Source organism: Bos indicus x Bos taurus, chromosome 20, assembly GCF_003369695.1.
Source record: "Bos indicus x Bos taurus breed Angus x Brahman F1 hybrid chromosome 20, Bos_hybrid_MaternalHap_v2.0, whole genome shotgun sequence".
Classification (NCBI taxonomy): Eukaryota; Metazoa; Chordata; class Mammalia; order Artiodactyla; family Bovidae; genus Bos; species Bos indicus x Bos taurus.
Window position 1 is genome coordinate 71,367,027 of NC_040095.1, and position 19,238 is coordinate 71,386,264.

At 54.9% G+C, this 19,238-nt stretch overlaps 1 protein-coding gene across 1 annotated transcript in view; it reads right to left on the bottom strand.

Moving 5' to 3' along the window:
- Positions 1 to 477: 477 nt before the first annotated feature.
- The window catches only part of AHRR (aryl-hydrocarbon receptor repressor), an 86,227-nt gene continuing 67,466 nt past the window's right edge, over positions 478 to 19,238 (bottom strand). The window contains exons 6-11 of the mRNA XM_027520306.1: positions 14,018 to 14,147; positions 13,070 to 13,206; positions 7,491 to 7,690; positions 2,839 to 2,900; positions 2,499 to 2,640; positions 478 to 2,168 (exon numbers count right to left, since the gene is read on the bottom strand). Coding sequence (XP_027376107.1) covers positions 1,199 to 2,168; positions 2,499 to 2,640; positions 2,839 to 2,900; positions 7,491 to 7,690; positions 13,070 to 13,206; positions 14,018 to 14,147 — 1,641 coding nt within the window. The 3' untranslated portion in view covers positions 478 to 1,198. The remainder of the gene's footprint in view (positions 2,169 to 2,498; positions 2,641 to 2,838; positions 2,901 to 7,490; positions 7,691 to 13,069; positions 13,207 to 14,017; positions 14,148 to 19,238) is intronic.

Below are 19,238 nucleotides of genomic sequence, written 5' to 3' on the forward strand. Positions count from 1 at the left end.
TTCGACAACGTGAATGAAGCAAATAGCTTCACCACCAACTCAGGAGCTGAACACTGACACCCCAAAGCCACAGATGACAGAGAGAAAGACCCCTTGCTGAATGCGGTGGGACTGCAAGTCCCCGCTGGGCTCCCGCACGTCCTGAGACTCTTGGGGCAGGGGGTGACTGAGGACAGATGCTCGTGCTGTAAAGAGGAAGGGTCTCCAACCAGCTTCCTCCTGCCCCGTGGTGGCTCTGTCCCTTGGTGTCACATCCTGCACAGACTGCACCCGTGGGGTGGGGTCGCCCCGAAGGTGTGGTGAACTTTGCCCTCCGCCAGAGCTATCCATGATGACTGCGGGTGGCCTTTGCCTTCTGATTTCTTCTTTTGCACCTAAATTCCCTACATTCAGAATGTGTTCCCTTCACAATTTTTTTTCTTTTTTTCTGGCCACACCCTGTGGCATGTGGAATCTTAGTTCCCTGACCAGGGATCGAACCCACACCCCCTGCAGGCATTTAACTGCAGGACCACAGGGGAAGTCCCCACAATTTTTTCCTTTTTATAAAATGCTGCCTGTCTGTCTGGTCTCGATTAATTCCTTCTGGGATGATGATCAGAGTCATCTGAAGACCTGCAGTCAGCAAGGCAGCCTGACACCTGAACCAGCTCCTTCCTTCCCCTCATGCTGTGCTTCTGGACTCCACCCTGTGCACCAGGTGACATGATGCAGCGGGGGGCAGATAAGCACAGACCTCCATCGGAGGCCGCTGAAACCCCAGAGACTGCAGCAAGAACCGCACAAGATCTGGCCAATCCCAGCTCCGGGCCTGCCTTGGCCTAGGCCAGCGTTTTGAGCACACGCTGTATGTTGGAGTGGAGGGTGGCCCGGCGCCATCAGCCTCTTCTGGCTGAACTTCTAGATTCCTCCCAGGCGTGAGCATGTGGCCACCTGCCATTCAGTGAGCCTTACTCCCAATTAGCTGTCTTGGCAGCGGGCCACCAGGGTGCGGCTGTTCCCTGAGGTCTGCTCCCTGCGAGGCGCTGGGGAGATGACCTAGGGTGGGGATGGGGAGCTGTGCTCCTCAGAGGAGAACCCTCCGCCCTTGAGCAGCTGACGACCACCCTGCACTTAGGACCTTCGGTGAACTTGCCATTGCATGTGCTTCCCTCGGGGAAGGCTCGGGCAAGAGCACTGTCCGTGGGGCCCGGCAGCTCTAGGGCAGGAAGGCGCACTGCGTGTCCCTGGGGGGCATCCCCGCGGCCGGGGCGCTCTTGGAGAACAGCCCAGGCGGCCCGCCCTGGCCATGAGCTGCCCACAGGGGCGAGTCTAGGGGCTCGAGCTTGACTGCGGGAGCTGGCCCGGGAGCCCGGCAGTTGCAGCCCAGGTTGAAGGGCTGGTGGCCCCGCATGCAGAGGCGGGGTGGGGGCTCCAGGCAGGCACAGGACGTGGGGTGCAGCGGGGCCAGCCCCCTGCCGGGTCTGGGGGGGGCGCCCAGCAGGCCAGGCCCTGGGGGTGGGGTGTACAGGGGGAGCCTGGCGCCCGGCTCCGTCTTAAGGTGCATCCTAGTGGGGAAGGTGACCAGCTGTCTCTTGGCCGGATTGCCGGCCCCCAGCCACACCTGGGCTGGGGACATGCGGTAGCCGTCCGCCGCGTCCTCGGACCCTGAGTCACTCTCCATCTTGATGGGCACATCGAGTGACAACGCGGGGTGACTCGGGGCTCCCGGGGGCATCAGAAGGCCTCGCAGCTTGTCCTCAGCGGGGTAGCCGCCCACCGGGAGACGCTGGACTGCTGGCCGAGGGACCCTGCTGTCCAGGCCCCCCTGGGGGAAGGGGCCGGGTGTGGGGGGCGGCGCTGGGCCCTGGTGCCCGTCCCGCAGGGCTCTGCTGGTCCGGCTGGCGCAGGCCCCGGGGGGCGGCCTGGGTGGGTGAGAGCTGGGTGAGCTCCGGAGGGAGTGGACGGTGCCTTGCGCACCCAGGTAGGGCAGGCAGGCGCCGTGGGCCGGGGCGGTGGGGAACGGGTCAGCCTTCCCGGGCTCCAGCTTCAGCTTGGCGCTGCCATCGTCCTGACCGTGCCTCCCGGCCGCCCAGTCCAGGTGCTTCACAGGGCCCAGGGACTCCAGGCGGCAGCTGTAAGGGGGCGCGTCCCGCGGGAGCCCCCCGAGCTCCTCTCCTTCCTCTGCCCTGAGGGAGGGGACTCCCGTCAGACGGGACAGGCCGAGGGGGCGACCCTGCATTGGGCGGTGCCACCTGCAGCTCCGGACCACGGGCCAGCCCCTTCCTTCCCCGAAGGGCCCTCCCACAGTCCCCCAGCACCCCGGGATGCGGTGGAGGGGCCTGGGATGGGAGTAATGAGGACAGAGGCTGGGGCGTCAGTGTCCCCGCCCAGTCCCCACGCGGTGAGGACAACCTCCAGGGCGAGGAGCGGCTGTGGGTGCCCTCTGTGTCCGCCTGTCCCACCCAGGGAAGCTCAGCTGCTGAGGGCGAGGGCTGCTGACGCCCTGACTCACTTACCCTGAGGTGCCATCGGGGTCAAGGACAAGGTCAGGGCCACCCCGGAGGCACAGGCAGGGGCCCCGGGCTGTGACCCGGCCCCAGCGGCAGGCGTCCTCTGGTGTCCTGAACAAGGAAAGGCCATTTTCTCCATTGCTTCTCCCTGTCAGGATTTGGGAAAGTGAGGCTGAGCAGAGCCTGGAGTGGGTGGACACTCACCTTCCACAAGGTGACAGACACCTGAGAGCCCGGCTCTGCACACCCGCCCCGTGCTCCGGACAGTAGTGAGCCCATGCCCGCCTCCAGGGATTCGCTCATTTCACCCATTTGAAAAGGTGGTCGAGAGAATTGTGAGGAGTACCTGCTGAGTAATTGGTGTTTCCAAGCAATTCTGATTCGCAGAGACTTGAGGCAGCTTTTGCTCTGCAAAGGACAGAAGAGAGCAAAGCAACAAGCAGATTAAATGTGTATCAAGGGCAGAAATTACACACCACGGTTTTGCTGCCACCCAAGAGCATAAGATACAGTAACTCCCTGTGTGAAAGTCTGTAGAGATTGGAAAGCCTTCTCTCAGTTACAGATTTGCTGGAAATTCCGATTCACATCATCTTTCAGGCCAGTGAAGCACTAGCGAATTCGCTTCAGAAAGCAGACACTCGTGGCTGCCGGAATGGGCTTCGGCGTGTTTGCTTTCTTCTGGATTTCAGAATGAAGACACAGATCCCTGTGACCTGCGGTAGCTGTTTGCTGTAGTTTACAAAGTCACTGTGAGCACTGAGCTAGTGACACTAAACACTGACCGCCCAGGGCAGTGCGCGCACACACACACACACACACCTGCATCTCATAGAACTTACAGTCATAGATCCTAGGGCAACTTGCAACTTGTCGTGCAGATCATATTTTGTTTATATTTCCAAAGAAAAAGACGAGGCTCTGAAGTGTTAAGCGACTTGCCTGAAGCTGCCCCCACAGCAGGTGCAGGAGTGGGATTCAAACCCTGGCCAGCTGGCTGCACAGCCAGAGCTTCCTGCCCTGCAGTGGCCCTGACTCTCCATCTCGTGGGTGTCTCTGCAGGAGCTGAGACGGAGACAGAGGAGGAGATGGAGACACGGGAGAGACAGAGATGGAGACAGAGATAGAGGAGAGACAGAGGAGGAAGACAGACACAGAGATGGACCCAGAGACACAGCAGAGACAGGACAGAGGTGGAGAGCATGCGGCTCGCACACAGGACCCATGAACATTCAGGAGCGAGGCTCTGTCACAAAGGCCCCTTCAGGAAGACTTGTAAAGGACCTGAACTGGGTCCAGCGAGCACGATGCTCCATCCAGAGCCAGCCTCCTGGGCCTCAGACTCCCTGGGTTCGCTCCTCACGGCCTCTGAGCTCAGAGGGGAGTGGACGGGAGGAGGTGCTCCAGCAAGGAGTTCAGCTCAGGGCAGGATTCGGTTCCAGAAAACCCCGAAGGCAACAGAGGATTCTTTCCCAAAATGTTGGAGGGCTCTTCCTCTCTTCCAGTTTTTTTCTTTATTTTTAAAATTTTTACAACGTTGGCTTCTGCCACACAACAATGTGAATCGGCCATAATTATACACATATCCCCTCTGCTCCCCCCAGCTGAACCTAGAGCTTGTTATACAGTGAAGTGAGTCAGACCGAGGAAAACAAGTATCACGTATTATCGTATATATGGGAATCCAGTAAGACGGTACCGATGAACCTATCTGCAGGGCAGGCATGGAGACGCAGGTGCGGAGAATGGACTTGTGGACCCAGTGGGGGAGGGGGGCCCGACGGGGAGGACTGCGTCCACACACATGCACCGTCCCGTGTAAAACCGAGAGCAGACACGAAGTTGCTGTTAACACAGGGCGTCCAGCCTGGCACTCTGTGATAACCTCCCTGAGTTTTAATGATATTTACAACATGTGTCTAGTATTCGCTCCACAGTCCCCCTCTGTACAGCATCCTAGCCTCACCGTGAAGACCCTCGCCAGCCCTCCGAGGGACATCCAGGCGTCCACGCCACCCGGGGCAGTGGCAGGTGGTCCGGGACTCCACACCTGCCGTGGAGGCTGGCCCACCTGCGCTTCCCCGCATGGCCGCCAGGGGACAGCACGCCTCCTGGAGAAGCGATCAGTCCAGTTCAGTTCAGTTGCTCAGTTTTGTCCAACTCTTGGCAACCCCATGGACTGCAGCACCCCAGGCCTCCGTGTCCATCACCAACTCCCGGAGCTTGCTCAAACTTATGTCCATCGAGTTGGTGATGCCATCCAACTATCTCATTCTCTGTCGTCCCCTTCTCCTCCTGCCTTCAATCTTTCCCAGCATCAGGGTCTTTTCAAATGAGTCAGTTCTTCACATCAGGTGGCCAAAGTATTGGAGTTTCAGCTTCAGCATCTTTAGGATGGACTGGTCGGAACTCCTTGCAGTCCAAGGGACTCTCAAGAGTCTTCTCCAATGCCACAGTTCAAAAGCATATATTCTTCAACTCTCAGCTTTCTTTATGGTCCAACTCTCACATCCATACATGACCACTGGAAAAACCATAGCTTTCACTAACAGACCTTTGTCGGCAAAGTAATGTCTCTGCTTTTTAACATGCTGTCTAGGTTGGCCATAGCTTTTCTTCCAAAAAGCAAGCATCTTTTAATTTCATGGCTATAGTCGCCATCTGCAGTGATTTTGGAGTCCAAAAAAATAAACTTTCTCACTGTTTTGCTTCCCTGATAGCTCAGTCGGTAAAGAATCTGCCTGCAATGCAGGAGACCCTGGTTCAATTCCAGGGTTGGGCAGATCCACTGGAGAAGGGCACGCACTCCAGTATTCTTGGGCTTCCCTGGTGGCTCAGCTGGTAAAGAATCCACTTGCAATATGGGAGACCTGGGTTCGATCCCTGGGTTGGGAAGATCCCCTGGAGAAGGGAAAGGCTACCCACTCCACTATTCTGGCCTGGAGAATTCCATGGACTATATAGTCCATGCGGTCACAGAGTTGAACACAACTGAGTGACTTTTACTTTCACTGTTTCCATTGTTTCCCCATCTATTTGCCATGAAGTGATGGGACTGGATGCCATGATCTTAGTTTTCTGAATCTTGAGTTTTAAGCCAGCTTTTTCAATCTCCTCTTTCACTTTCATCAAGAGGCTCCTTACTTCTTCACTTTCTGCCATAAGGGTGCATATCTGAGGTTACTGATATTTCTCCCGGCAATCTTGATTCCAGCTTGTGCTTCATCCAGCCTGGCATTTCGCATGATGTACTCTGCATAGATGACAAACTACAGCCTTGACGTACTCCTTCCCAATTTGGAACCAGTCTGTTATTCCATATCTGGTTCTAACTGTTGCTTCTTGACCTGCATACAGATTTCACAAAAGGCAGGTCAGGTGGTCTGGTATTCCCAACTCTTGAAGAATTTTACAGTTTGTTGTGATCCACACAGTCAAAGGCTTTGACATAGTCAATAAACCAGAAGTAAATGTTTTTCTGGAACTCTCTTGCTTTTTCGATGATCAACAGAGATTGGCATTTTGAGCTCTGGTTCCTCTGCCTTTTTAAATCCAGCTTGAACATCTGGAAGTTCTTGGTTCACATACTACTGAAGCGTGGTTTGGAAGATTTTGAGCATTACTTTGCTATGGAGAAGCAATGGAGGGAGGATTTTCCCTCCGTCTGATCACAGGGCTGGGAATTTGAGAGTTCAGCGTATGGGCTCAGTCACCATCGCCAGCCCAGAGAGTGTGAACACACAGAGGACTCTGAGAGGCAGGGGCAGGCGGAGAGTGCGCAGGTCTGGGGTGTGGGCAGGGCCGTCCCGCCCCACGAGACACGCCCAGGTGTGCTGGGGGTGTAGCCTCTGTGCCTTGTTGCACCTCATGTTTCAGTTGCTTCATCAGTTATTTTTACAGTTTTTTCCCATGAGTATCCTGTTTTTCCTTCCTCCTATTTTACATTTTCTACCTTAAAAAAAAAGCATATATATTTACTTTTTAAATGCTCCAGAACACTGCTGCCTTAGGGTGTGGGTCCATGGGACCTGGAGGCTGTGATGAGGTGCCTGTGCCTGAAGGCAGGGCTCCCCCAGATCCCCATGAACCCCAAGCAGGAATGGGAGGTTTCCCGGGCCTGTGAACTGGTGCTGAGGTCCAAGGGGAACCTGAGTGCTGAGGAGCGACAGAGAAGCGGGCTGGGGACTCGGTCTCCTAGGAGTCTGTCCCTGGACAGGGCACGGCAGGGGGCACTGAGGAGGAAGACAGGCAGACCTCAGACGTGGCCCTCCCCAGGGCCTCCTCACCCAGCAGCAGGCACAGTGTCCAGGCACACAGAAGCTCGACCTGCCCCAGAACCTGACCCCACGCAGATCCAGCCGTCCCAGAGAGTGTAGCTGGGAACCTCCTAGAAAACCTAACTCTCTGAAAGTGAAAGTGTTAGTCGCTCAGTCATGTTCAGCTCTGCAACTCCATGGACTGTAGCCCGCCAGGCTCCTCTGTCCATGGGATTCTCCAGGCAGAAATACTGGAGGGGGTGGCCATTCCCTCCTCCAGGGGATCTTCCCAGCCCAGGGATTGAATGCAGGTCTCCTGCATTGCAGACAGATTCTTCACCCTGAGCCGGAGGGACAGGACACCTGTGGAGTCCCTGTCCCCAGCATATGCCCCTGTGAGCCTGGAGTCCATGGAGGGGACAAACGGAGGCTGCAGCCTCGCCCCCAGCCCCGTGGGGTCCGGGGTCCCGGCACTGCCTCCGAGGCTCTGAGTGGAGGGTTGGGGGATGACAAGAGGCAGGGAGAAGTGTTCGCTGCTGCGGTTGACAAATACTAGTGACAGGCTTTCTTTTTTCTAATAGCTGCTTCTCCCATGATGTAGCAGCTTTAAAAACAGCCAACTTTTTTTATCTTACTCCTTGCTGGAAATGAAGTGAGAACAGGCAGAAAATGCACGTGTGCAGACAGCGTGTGTGGCCCAGCAGTAACGAGGACAGGTTTGGCTGCCGGGGCCTCTACTCACTTTGCGTCGGTAGAGGCCGGGACGTCCGCCCTGTGCTTCGCCCTCAGGTACACGGTCTTCACCCTCACCTCCACGCCCGGCGGCAGGGCCAGGGGGGCCACCACGCAGAACAGGGCCAGCCGCGGGAGCAGGGCTGCGCCCGAGGGCGCCCGCCTGTTCTGACCGAAGAGGAACTTCAGTCGTCCTTGAAACTGCATCGTCTGGTGTTTCAAAAACAGAAACGAAGGCACAGTCACAAGATGTATTAGCTAGGCTAACTGGTCAACGGCCAAAGGCCTCAGAACTCACATTCCCAAGGACGGAACCAACACGTCTTCCATGCCGGCCCCTGGGGACAGGTGCTCCCCACTGCTTTCGAATCATCGGGGTTTCCCTGTAGCTTTCTCTAAACTTCCAGTTGTGTGCATTCGTGGGCATGTGAGTCCTCATTCAGGCGCGTGAACATCCCTAGACTCGGCCGGAGTCACCAGGCAGCACCCTGGGAGGACGTGCTGGAGCCAACCACCTCTGAGGACTGGCCCCATCACCCTCCATTCCCCAAACGCCATCCACTCATGGCAATAAAACTCAGGGACAACTGGATTTTCCTGATCCAGAGCATATGAGTTCAGTTAGTCAGCTCAGTCGCCCAGTCCTCTCCGACTCTGTGATTCCATGGACTGCAGCACACCAGGCTTCCCTGTCCATTATCTCCTGGAGTTTGCTCAAACTCCTGTCCATTGAGTCAGTGATGCCATCAAACCATCTCATCCTCTGTTGTCCCCTTCTCCTCCTGCTTTCAATCTTTCCCAACATCAAGGTCTTCTCCAGTGAGTCAGCTCTTTGCATCTGGTGGCCAAAGTACTGGACATTCAGCTTCAGCATCAGTCCTTCCAATGAATATTCAGGCTTGATTACTTTTAGGATTGACTGGTTGGATCTTCTTGCAGTCCAAGGGACTCTCAAGAGTCTTCTCCAACACCACAGTTCAAAAGCATCAATTCTTTGGCACTCAGCTTTCTTTATAGTTCAACTCTCACATCCACACATGACTACTGGAAAAACCATAGCTTTGACTAGATGGACTTTTGTTGGCAAAGTAATGTTTCTGCTTTTTAATATGCTGTCTAGGTTGGTCATAGCTTTTATTCCATGGAGCAAGTGTCTTTTAATTTCATGGCTGCAGTCACCATCTGCAGTGATTTTGGAGCCCAAGAAAATAAAGTCTGTCACTGTTTCCACTGTTTCCCCATCTATTTGCCATGAAGTGATGAGACCAGATGCCATGATCTCCATTTTTTGAATGTTGACTTTTAAGTCGGTTTTTTCAGTCTCCTCTTTCACTCTCATCAAGAGGCTCTTAAGTTTCTCTTTTCCTTCTGCCATAAGGTTGGTGTCATCTGCATAACTGAGGTTTCTGATATTTCTCCCAGCAATCTTGATTCCAGCTTGTGGTTCATCCAGCCCAGCATTTTGCATGATGTACTCTGCATATAAGTTAAATAAGCAGGGTGACAATATACATCCTTGTCATACCCCTTTCTCAATTTGGAACCAGTCTATTGTTCCATGTCCAGTTCTAACTGTTGCTTCTTGACCCGCATATAGATTTCTCAGGAGGCAGGTGAGGTGGTCTGGTATTCCCATCTCTTGAAGAATTTTCCACCGTTTGTTGTTATCCACACAGTCAAAGGTTTTGGCATAGTCAATAAAGCAGAAATAGATGTTTTTCTGGAACTCTCTTGCTTTTTTGATGATCCAGCAGATGTTGGCAATTTGATCTCTGGTTCCTCTGCCTTTTCTAAAACCAGCTTGAACAACTGGAAGTTCATGGTTCACGTACTGCTGAAGCCTGGCTTGGAGAATTTTGAGCATTACTTTACTAGCATGTGAGACGAGTGCAATTGTGCTGTAGTTTGAGCATTCTTTGGCATTGCCTTTCTTTGGGATTGGAATGAAAACTGACCTTTTCCAGTCCTGTGGCCACTGCTGAGTTTTCCAAATTTATTGGCATATTGAGCGCAGCACTTTCACAGCATCATCTTTCAGGATTTGAAATAGCTCAACTGGAATTCCATCACCTCCACTAGCTTTGTTTGTAGTGATGCTTCTTAAGGCCCACTTGACTTCACATTCCAGGATGTCTGGCTCTAGGTGAGTGATCACAGTCATAGTGATCGTGATTATCTTGGTCGTGAAGATATTTTTTGTACAGTTCTGTGTATTCTTGCCACCTCTTCTTAATATTTTCTGCTTCTGTTAGGTCCATACCATTTCTGTCCTTTATGCCCATCTTTGCATGAAATGTTCCCTTGGTATCTCTAATTTTCCTAAAGAGATCTCTAGTCTTTCCCATTCTATTGTTTTCCTCTATTTCTTTACATTGATCACTGAGGAAGGCTTTCTTACCTCTCCTTGCTATTCTTTGCAACTCTGCATTCAGATGGGTATATCTTTCATTTTCTCCTTTGCGTTTTGCTTCTCTTTTTTCTCAGCTATTTGTAAGGCCTCCTCAGACAATCATTTTGCCTTTTTGCATTTTTTTTGGGGGGGGGTGGTCTTGATCACTGCCTCCTGTACAGTGTCATGAACCTCCATCCATACTTCTTCAGGCACTCTGTCTATCAGATCTAATCCCTGTAATCTATTTGTGACTTCCACTGTATAACTATAAGGGATTTGATTTAGGTCATACCTGAATGGTCTAGTGGTTTCCATACTTTCTTCAATTTAAGTCTGAATTTGGCAAGAAGGACTTCATGATCTAAGCCACAGTCAGCTCCTGGTCTTGTTTCTGCTGACTGTATAGAGCTTCTCCATCTTTGGCTGCAAAGAATATAATCAATCTGATTTCGGTATTGACCATCTGGTGATGTCCATGTATAGAGTCTTCTCTTGTGTTGTTGGAAGAGGGTGTTTGCTATGGCCAGTGCGTTCTCTTGGCAAAACTCTGTTAGCCCTTGCCCTGCTTCATTTTATACTCCAAGAACAAACTTGCCTGTTCCTCCAGGTATTTCTTGACTTCTTATTTTTGCATTCCAGCCCCCTGTGATGAAAAGGACATCTCTTTTTGGTGTTAGTTCTAGAAGGCCTTGTACGTCATCATAGAACCATTTAACTTTAGCTCTTTCAGCATTAGTGGTTAGGGCATAGACTTGGATGCCTTGTGAGCATTTGGTGAGAATTAAAAAGCCAGATAGTAACTCTGGAGTGTGTGATAAAGAAAATAAAAGCTCTCTCTATGATGAAAAGTTGATCTGTAACTGAGTAAGTTCGCATGGCTTCAGGGCACCCTGCCCTGTGTGGACAAGTAACGCTGCACGCTCTTCTTGCCCCTCACTTGTCAGTCAGTCTCTCCCTCCATCCCTCCATCTGTCCCTCCCTCCATCCACCCACCTATCTTTCCATCTCTCCATCTGTGCATGAATTTATGGGGTGAACAAATGCCTGAAATTCTCTATGTGTGCTGGCCACGAGCTTGGTGTGGAGCAGTTTCTGGCCATGCTGGGACAGCTTACATCCAGCTCTGGGGGAAAAGCTCTGATCTGTGGCACTGGACAGTTTCTTTGGTGTGAAAATTCCCGCCATGGCTGACTTAGAGCTAAAAACCCAACATCAACTGCATGTCCTGAAGTTTCGACAAGGGCTCTCGGGGGCAGCCCTGGCCGCTGGGTGTGAGCAGGCTGAACGCAGGCAGGGGGGCTGGGGTGAGCCTGGGATCTGAGCTGCCCACCCCACCCCGTACTTGGAGCCTCAGTCCCTACTCCAGAGCCCTTCCCTGCATGTGCCGTGGCCAGCCTTGTGGGAAATATGACAAGACACTCTAAACTGAGTTCTGTGCTCGTTTCCTCTACTCTGTGCTTCAGACATGGCCTCACTTCAACCTAGGTTTCAACCTCTGCCTCAGTGTTAGGTAAAATCTATCTACATCATGTGGAACAAAAATCATCTTCAGATCAGATCAGATCAGTTGCTCAGTCGTGTCCGACTCTTTGCGACCCCATGAATCACAGCACACCAGGCCTCCCTGTCTATCACCAACTCCTGGAGTTCACTCAGACTCACGTCCATCGAGTCAGTGATGCCATCCAGCCATGTCATCCTCTGTCGTCCCCTTGTCCTCCTGCCCCCAATCCCTCCCAGCATTAGAGTCTTTTCTAATGAGTCAACCAAGTATGATCAAAACAAAAGGCCTTCTGGACAACCAACCAACCGCCTGAATAAAGGATGAGCAGGGGTGGGGGGGTGTCACCCCTGAAGATGCCCCACTTCATTCTCATTAACCTGCCGTGACTCAGCCCTGCCCCATCGAGGCCAGATCCCCCCTCCCTGCAAGGCACCCACACCCCACCCCTTGCTTCGCCAACTGTTCCCATGGACCTTGGAGCCCTGTGCCAGGCCCAGGCCTGGACTCACGCAACACTGGCCCTGCAGCCACTCTCTCACCAGGAAGCCTGAGGTGCCATTCTGCACCCACTCTCTCATCAGGAGCCCCAGGTGCCATCCCCACCCTCTCACTCACCAGGAGCCCTGAGGTGCCATCCTGCACCCACTCACTCACCTGGAGCCCTGAGGTGCCACCCTGCACTCTCTCACTCACCAGGAAGCCCAAGGTGCCACCTTACAGCCACTCACTCACCAGGAAGCCCGAGGTGCCATTCTGCACCCACTCACTCACCAGTAGCCCCAGGTGCCACCCTGCACTCTCTCACTCACCAGGAGCCCTGAGGTGCCGTCCCCACCCTCTCACTCACCAGGAGCCCCAAGGTGCCATCCTGCACACTCTCACTCACCAGGAAGCCTGAGGTGCCATTCTGCACCCACTCTCTCACCAGTAGCCCCAGGTGCCATCCCCACCCTCTCACTCACCAGGAGCCCTGAGGTACCATCTCCACCCTCTCACTCACCAGGAAGCCCGAGGTGCCACCCTGCACCCTCTCACTCACCAGGAAGCCTGAGGTGCCCTCCCCACCCTCTCACTCACCAGGAGCCCCAGGTGCCATCCTGCACCCTTTCACTCACCAGAAGCCCGAGGTGCCATCCTGCACTCTCTCACTCACCAGGAGCCCCAGGTGCCATCCTGCACCCTGCCACTCATCAGGAAGCCCAGGTGCCATCCTGGACCCTCTCACTCACCAGGAGGCCCCCAGGTGCCATCCCCACCCTCTCACTCACCAGGAAGCCCGAGGTGCCATCCTGCACCCTCTCACTCACCAGGAGCCCCGAGGTGCCATCCCCACCCACTCACTCACCAGGAGCCCTGAGGTGCCATCCCCACCCTCTCACTCACCAGGAGCCCTGAGGTGCCATCCCCACCCACTCACTCACCAGGAGCCCTGAGGTGCCATCCTGCACCCTCTCACTCACCAGGAGGCCCCCAGGTGCCATCCCCACCCTCTCACTCACCAGGAAGCCCGAGGTGCCATCCTGCACCCTCTCACTCACCAGGAGGCCCAAGGTGACATCCTGCACTCTCTCATTCACCAGGAGCCCCCAGGTGCCATCCCCACCCTCTCACTCACCAGGAGCCCCGAGGTGCCATCCTGCACCCTCTCACTCACCAGGAGGCCCCCAGGTGCCATCCCCACCCTCTCACTCACCAGGAAGCCCGAGGTGCTGTCCAGCAGGCAGCGCACGCGGCAGATGAAGCAGCGTGTCAGGAAGGCCGAGTACTCGGTGGGCGGGTCTGTGCCCCCCTCCTGGGCCCGGAGCAGCCTCCCCAGGATGGCATCCTCTCCTGGGCACAGACGGCAGGTACCAGGGAGAAAGCAGAAACACACCCTGGTCAGCAAATTCGTGGTGCCAACAGCAGCTCTTGGCATGTAACGCACAGGCCTCCCTCCTGGAGCACTGCCCCCACTGGCCCCTCGTGAGTGTCTGTTAGCTTGGGCTTTCGCTCTGAGCTTGTGAAGCTGGCCGGCGCCTGGCACTGCATCTCCTCTGCCTGTAGAAGGCGACACGCGCTGCCGTGTGAAGGCGTGCCGGAAACTCCTGGAGTTCCTGACCGCCGTGGGGAACGCATGGTAGACCCAGGACCCCGTTTCCCTGCACTGCACCCCAGGGGCGGCCACTCACCCTGCCCCCCGAGCTCCCATCTGCTCTGCCATCTCAGGGACCTGGGCGCCTGCCTGGCATGTCCACTGGGCAGGGGCCACAGATCTGGGACACCTCGGGGGTCCTGCCCACAGGGGGCAACGTCCCCGAACAGACAGCAACATTTGGGAGACTGTTTCGGGTAAATCTCAGGTGGGTGGAGAGAATTTCCTAGAAGATGTGCATCTGAGGGGGCGTTTGCAAAACTAGAGACAGGGTCCCTGGCTTCTGGGCCTCACACCCTACAGAGCAGGAGACACAGGTGCCCTGGGAGCCAGAGAGCCCCCTGCGGAAACCGCCTGAGATGGGAGGGGGCATGGGAGGAGGTCTCCGAGGAGGAAGGGGTGTCAATGCCGCTTCAACAGGATGAGGGGGAAAGGGGCAACCGCTGTGGAGGCGTCCACGTGTCTCAGGAGCCTCCGAGTCTGCATCAGACCAGGGCCCCCCGGACCCACCTGTCTCCGAGAGTAGTGGCTGCCCGCACCCTGCCTGGGGAGGGTCCATGGCCCAGTGCAGCTGCCGGCAGAAGTCCTGGCGGTCATCCACGTGGATGTAGTCATAAATATTCTGGTGCATCACATCTGTCTGGAACATGAGTCAGTCATTTTAGCCTTACCCCAAGGGAATGTCCACACTGTATTCCAGGGTTAATGACCACAAAAACATCTCATCCATCTGTCAAAGGCAAGTCACAGCCGTGAAGAGAAAGTCCCTCCCCACAGGAGGCAACCAACACTGCCTGGAGTCCAGGCGTCCAGCCCACAAAGTGCCCCCCCAGGCCAGGCGGTGCCTCCAGGGGCAGATCAAGGGCTCAGAGATCAAACTTCATTTGGGATCAAGATTCCCACTGTTCAAAGCTGACTCCAACTGCATCGAGCTGTGTGCTTATGTCTGGTCACCTTCCAGCCTCTTTGTTACACTCGGATCACAAAGTTAATTAGGGAAGCACACCTGTACGGTGAGACAGGGCTGGGCTGGGGTCCCCTGGCCTGACCGCTGCCCCCGCAGGATGTTGCAAGGACTCTGACCCACAGCCCTCTCTCTGGTCCTGGGTCCCCCCACCTGCTCAGGCCCTGAGTGCTGCCCCACTGCCCAGGTCCACGCTGGGACCCCGCAGTCCGGGGCACCAAGGCCCTGCCTCGGGCTATGAAGGCAGATCTCAGCGGACTCGATTGTCGGTACTGTTGGTGAAACCATCCAGAGTGTCGAAAAACACCGAGGCTGGTGCATGTCTTCCCATCTAAACTGAACGGCACCGCTCATTAACCCCTGGGACCCCCGTCCCGCAGAAGCCCCTCGGCCCCTTCAACTGGCCCACTGCTGAGTTTCAGTTGTTTCTCAACTGGGTCACTGTAAAAACCAGATGGAGTAAAAGTTCCTGAGGATCAGGGCTTCACAAAGGATGCTACCTTCTTAGGAGGTAATAGGCAACCTCACTCAGAGTGGATGGGGGGCCACAAGGTGAGGGAAGAGCCTCCATGTGAGGGGGGGCTCCAGGTGAGGGGGCCTCCAGGTGAGGGGGGGCTCCAGGTGAGGGGGCCTCCAGGTGAGGGGGGGCTCCAGGTGAGGGGGAGCCTCTATGTGAGGGGGAGCCTCCAGGTGAGGGGGGCCTCCAGGTGAGGGGGCCTCCAGGTGCATGAGAATCAGAAGGTGCTGCAGGTGTCAGCAGGAGGGGTCTGGTGTGTCCCCGTCCCCCGTGAGTCCTCATTCATGCCAGAGCCCTGGACAACACTGACCAAGGACTACAGCACTTCTGACCTTAGCGTCCGCTTCTTTCTGTGAAACCTGTGTCTTAGACTGTGGGGGCGAGTGTGCGCACATGATTAGAGTTTAGCCTTCGAGTTACAATCACACTCATTTTCTACCTTCCTGGGGTTACCTGTTTGACATTCAAGGGCCACAGTTACAAGAGGAGCCCAAGGAGACAGGTGCCCACCTGGAGGCTCCCTCTCACCTGGAGGCTCCCCCTCACCTGGAGCCCCCCTCACCTGAAGTCACCCCTCACCTGGAGGCTCCCCTCACCTGGAGGCCCCCCTCACCTGGAGGCTCCCCTCACCTGGAGGCCCTCCTCACCTGAAGTCACCCCTCACCTGATGTCACCCCTCAACTGGAGGCTCCCCTCACCTGGAGGCCCCCCTCACCTGATGACTCCCCCTCACCTGACGGCTCCCCTCTCACCTGGAGGCTCCCCCTCACCTGGAGCCCCCCTCACCTGATGTCACCCCTCACCTGGAGCCCCTCCTCACCTGAAGTCACCCCTCACCTGATGTCACCCCTCACCTGATGTCACCCCTCACCTGGAGGCTCCCTCTCACCTGAAGTCACCCCTCAACTGGAGGCCCCTTCACCTGGAGGCCCCCTCACCTGGAGGCTCCCCTCACCTGGAGGCTCCCCTCACCTGGAAGCTCCCCTCACCTAGAGGCTCCCCTTCACCTGGAAGCTCCCCTCTCACCTGGAGGCCCCCTCACCTGGAGGCTCCCCTCATCTGGCGGCTCCCCTCACCTGGAGGTTCTAGAGTCATAAGGGCATGTCCCATAGTGAAGCTCTCCTCATGCAGTTTAGTGATGCAGGCGTAACACAGAATGTGAAACGTGCCCACATCATAGTCACGCAGCTTCCCCACCCAGTCAGGACTCAGAACCCTTCCCTCCGCCCTCTGTGGAGGCGACCACGGCACAGACCCCGCACCCCGGGCTGGTTCTGTTCTCAAACGGAGCCCTGTGCCCTCTGTGCCATCTCACGATGGTGGCGCGGCCCCTGGTGCCTGAAGCAGTGGTTCAGCCCCTCCGTGGTATGGCTCTGGGGAGGCCGCTGGGGAGTCCCTCCCTGCCGTCTGGGCCTCTCACCGGCGCGGCTGCTGTGTCTTCCAGGGCGGTTCTGCTGAGCCTGCACCCCGGCCTGGAATGTGGGCCATGGGGTGGACAGGGCCTCAGCCCCAGCAGAGCACGCCGCCAGCCGCCAGAGTGAGCGTGCAAGCACACCTGCTCCAGCCGTGTGCGAGCCCAGGCGCTCCGCGTTCTTTGTGAGCCGTGCGTCCCCACGTCACAATTTCTGTTTAGTGTTCAATCGGCACATCAGGAGGACTAACGAAGCGGAGCGCCTTCCCACAGGTTTATTGGTCTTCAGATGAATGTACGCATGCACACCGCCTGCTGCTGTCGTCCTCTCGAATCTCCACGGGGCCGCCTGGCTGCCCTGTCACCTTCTGCACCCTCCCGGGTGGGAGTCCTGTCTTGGGTGGACTCCTTGGCAGACATCTTCCCACTCCTGGGCCTGCTGTGCTCCTCATGGCTCTGACACGGCCTGATCTGTCAGTCTGTCCTCATGGTCAGGGCTTTAGGGCTTCTGTCCTCTCTGTGTGTTTGTTCCTCAGATACCTCCTGACTCTGCCCTGTCATCTTCTAGAAACTTCCACCATCTACCATTGACTCTGTGTGGTGTGAGGCAGGTGTCAAGATTCATTTTTTTCAAGAGGATCCAGTCCACGAGGCACCATTTACTGACAAGACCAGCACCTGCCCACCTCCTGGCAACTTCGGCTTCACTGTGAACCAAAATCTGCTGTGAACCTCCCCTGTCTTACGAGGCCGTGTGTCCTTCTTTGCACCAACCCCACTGGTCTCAGCCACTGAGCTGGACATGAGGTGCCGTGTCTGGGAGTGTATGTCCCAGAGACCATTGATGCCCTCTCCCATGGTGCTGGGTTTGCTCAGGTCTCTGCATTTCCAATCAGCTTGTCCAATTTCCTCCCAGAAAAGCACAGTGCTTGTTCTTTGGTGTGGTTGTTACGTCGCTAAGCTGTGCCTGACTCTTAGAGACACCATGGACTATAGCCCGCCAGGCTCCTCTGTCCATGGGATTCCTCAAGCAAGAAGACTGGACTGGGTTGCCATTTCCTTCTTCAGGGATCTTCCTGACCTAGGGATTGAACCTGTGCCTCCTGCATTGGCAGGTGGATTCTTTTCCACTGAGCCACCAGGGACGCCAGTTACTCTATAACTTGATCTGTCACCTTTATAATAATAATGTTAAGTTCTCCATTCACAGCATATCTTTCCATTTTCTTGTTGTTCAGTTGCTAAGTCATGCCCGACTCTTTGCAACCCCATGGAGTGCAGCACACCAGGCCTCCCTGTCTTTCCCTGTCTCCTGGAGCCTACTCAAACTCATGTCCACTGAGTTGGTGATGCCATCCAGCCATCTCATCCTCTGTTGCCCCCTTCTCCTCCTGCCTTCAATCTTTCCCAGCATCAGGGTCTTTTCCAGTGAGTCAGCTCTTTGCATCTAGTGGCCAAAGTATTGGAGCTTCAGCTTCAGCATCAGTCCTTCCAATGAATATTCGGGACTGATTTCCTTTAGGACTGACTGGTTGGATCTCCTTGCTGTCCAAGGGACTCTCAAGAGTCTTCTTCAGCACCACAATTAGAAAGCATCAATTCTTCGATGCTCTGGATCTTTAAATTTCTTTAAATAATGCTTTATATTTTCTGAGTGGAAGTACTATGTATGATTTGCTTGACTCATTACTAGGAATTTTCCATCCTTCTTTGATGGATGGCATTTTCCCCTCCATGGTTTTGATTAAAGGAAAAAAACTGTGCTGATGTCTGAGTGCTGGTATTTCTCACTGTAGACTAATAAGTAGGCACTGTGGTCCACATATTCCCTGGTGAGTTTCAGCAGAACCCCAGGGGCGCCCTGCTGCCCCATTTGCCGTCTCCGCACACCTCAGATAATCCACGAACGGCTGCAAAGGGTGGGTCCGCGGCTTAACTGACACAGGAGGAGATCGACTTGGAGGAGGACAAGCAGAGCTGAAGGAGGCATCGCAGATCAGGCGACTCTGAAGGTGTTAGAGAAGCCCGGAGGGTTACTGTGCACGGAGTCACAAAGAGTTGGACACAGATGAACAACTAACACACACACACTTAAATGTCGACACTTTCTGGGATGAGAAAACCGAGATCGTGGCAGTTAGCCTGGCTTCCCTTCGTCTTTCCTAATGTCTAGGGTTTGATTCCTACAAACGAGGTCAAGAAGAAATGGTGGGGGATCTGCGAAGCAGGGGAGAGTGACGTGTCAGCTGTTCACAGAGCACAGAACAAGCCCGCTCTGGTCAGGTCAGAGCGTCTCATCTTGGCTCCGAACCACCCTCCGCAGAGTTGAGGATAAAAGCACAGCCATTTTCACAAACAGCTCATTCCAGTAGTGACCATCTTTGTCTTTTGTGCAGAGAGAGCGTATATCCGCTCTCCATGCCCGTGGGCCCTTAACTGCTTCCTGCCACAGGCCCTCACATCCGTCCTGATTCACCTGGGGATGAGACGCTCCCACTGCAGACCTCGGAGAGAATGGACAACGTCTTGTAGCAGCAGAGGCCAAGGGCAACTAAAATATACATCTAAAGCCTATTTGTTCATCTCAAAGAGCACTGAAATGCAAGATGCTGAGCCGATGCACTCAGGTTGCCACAGGAAACGGCTGGTTCCTGACTTTTTGTAAAGCACTTTGCCCAAGAAGCTGACAATAATAGCACAGGGCTGGTCTAATATGTTCACGAAATGTTTTACATAAACTAGAGGCACTGCCTGATTTAATGGCATTTGGAAACAATTTCCTTATAATAAAAGGCAAAACTTTTTTTTTTTTTTTTAACTTCTAACACTTCAGAGGAAA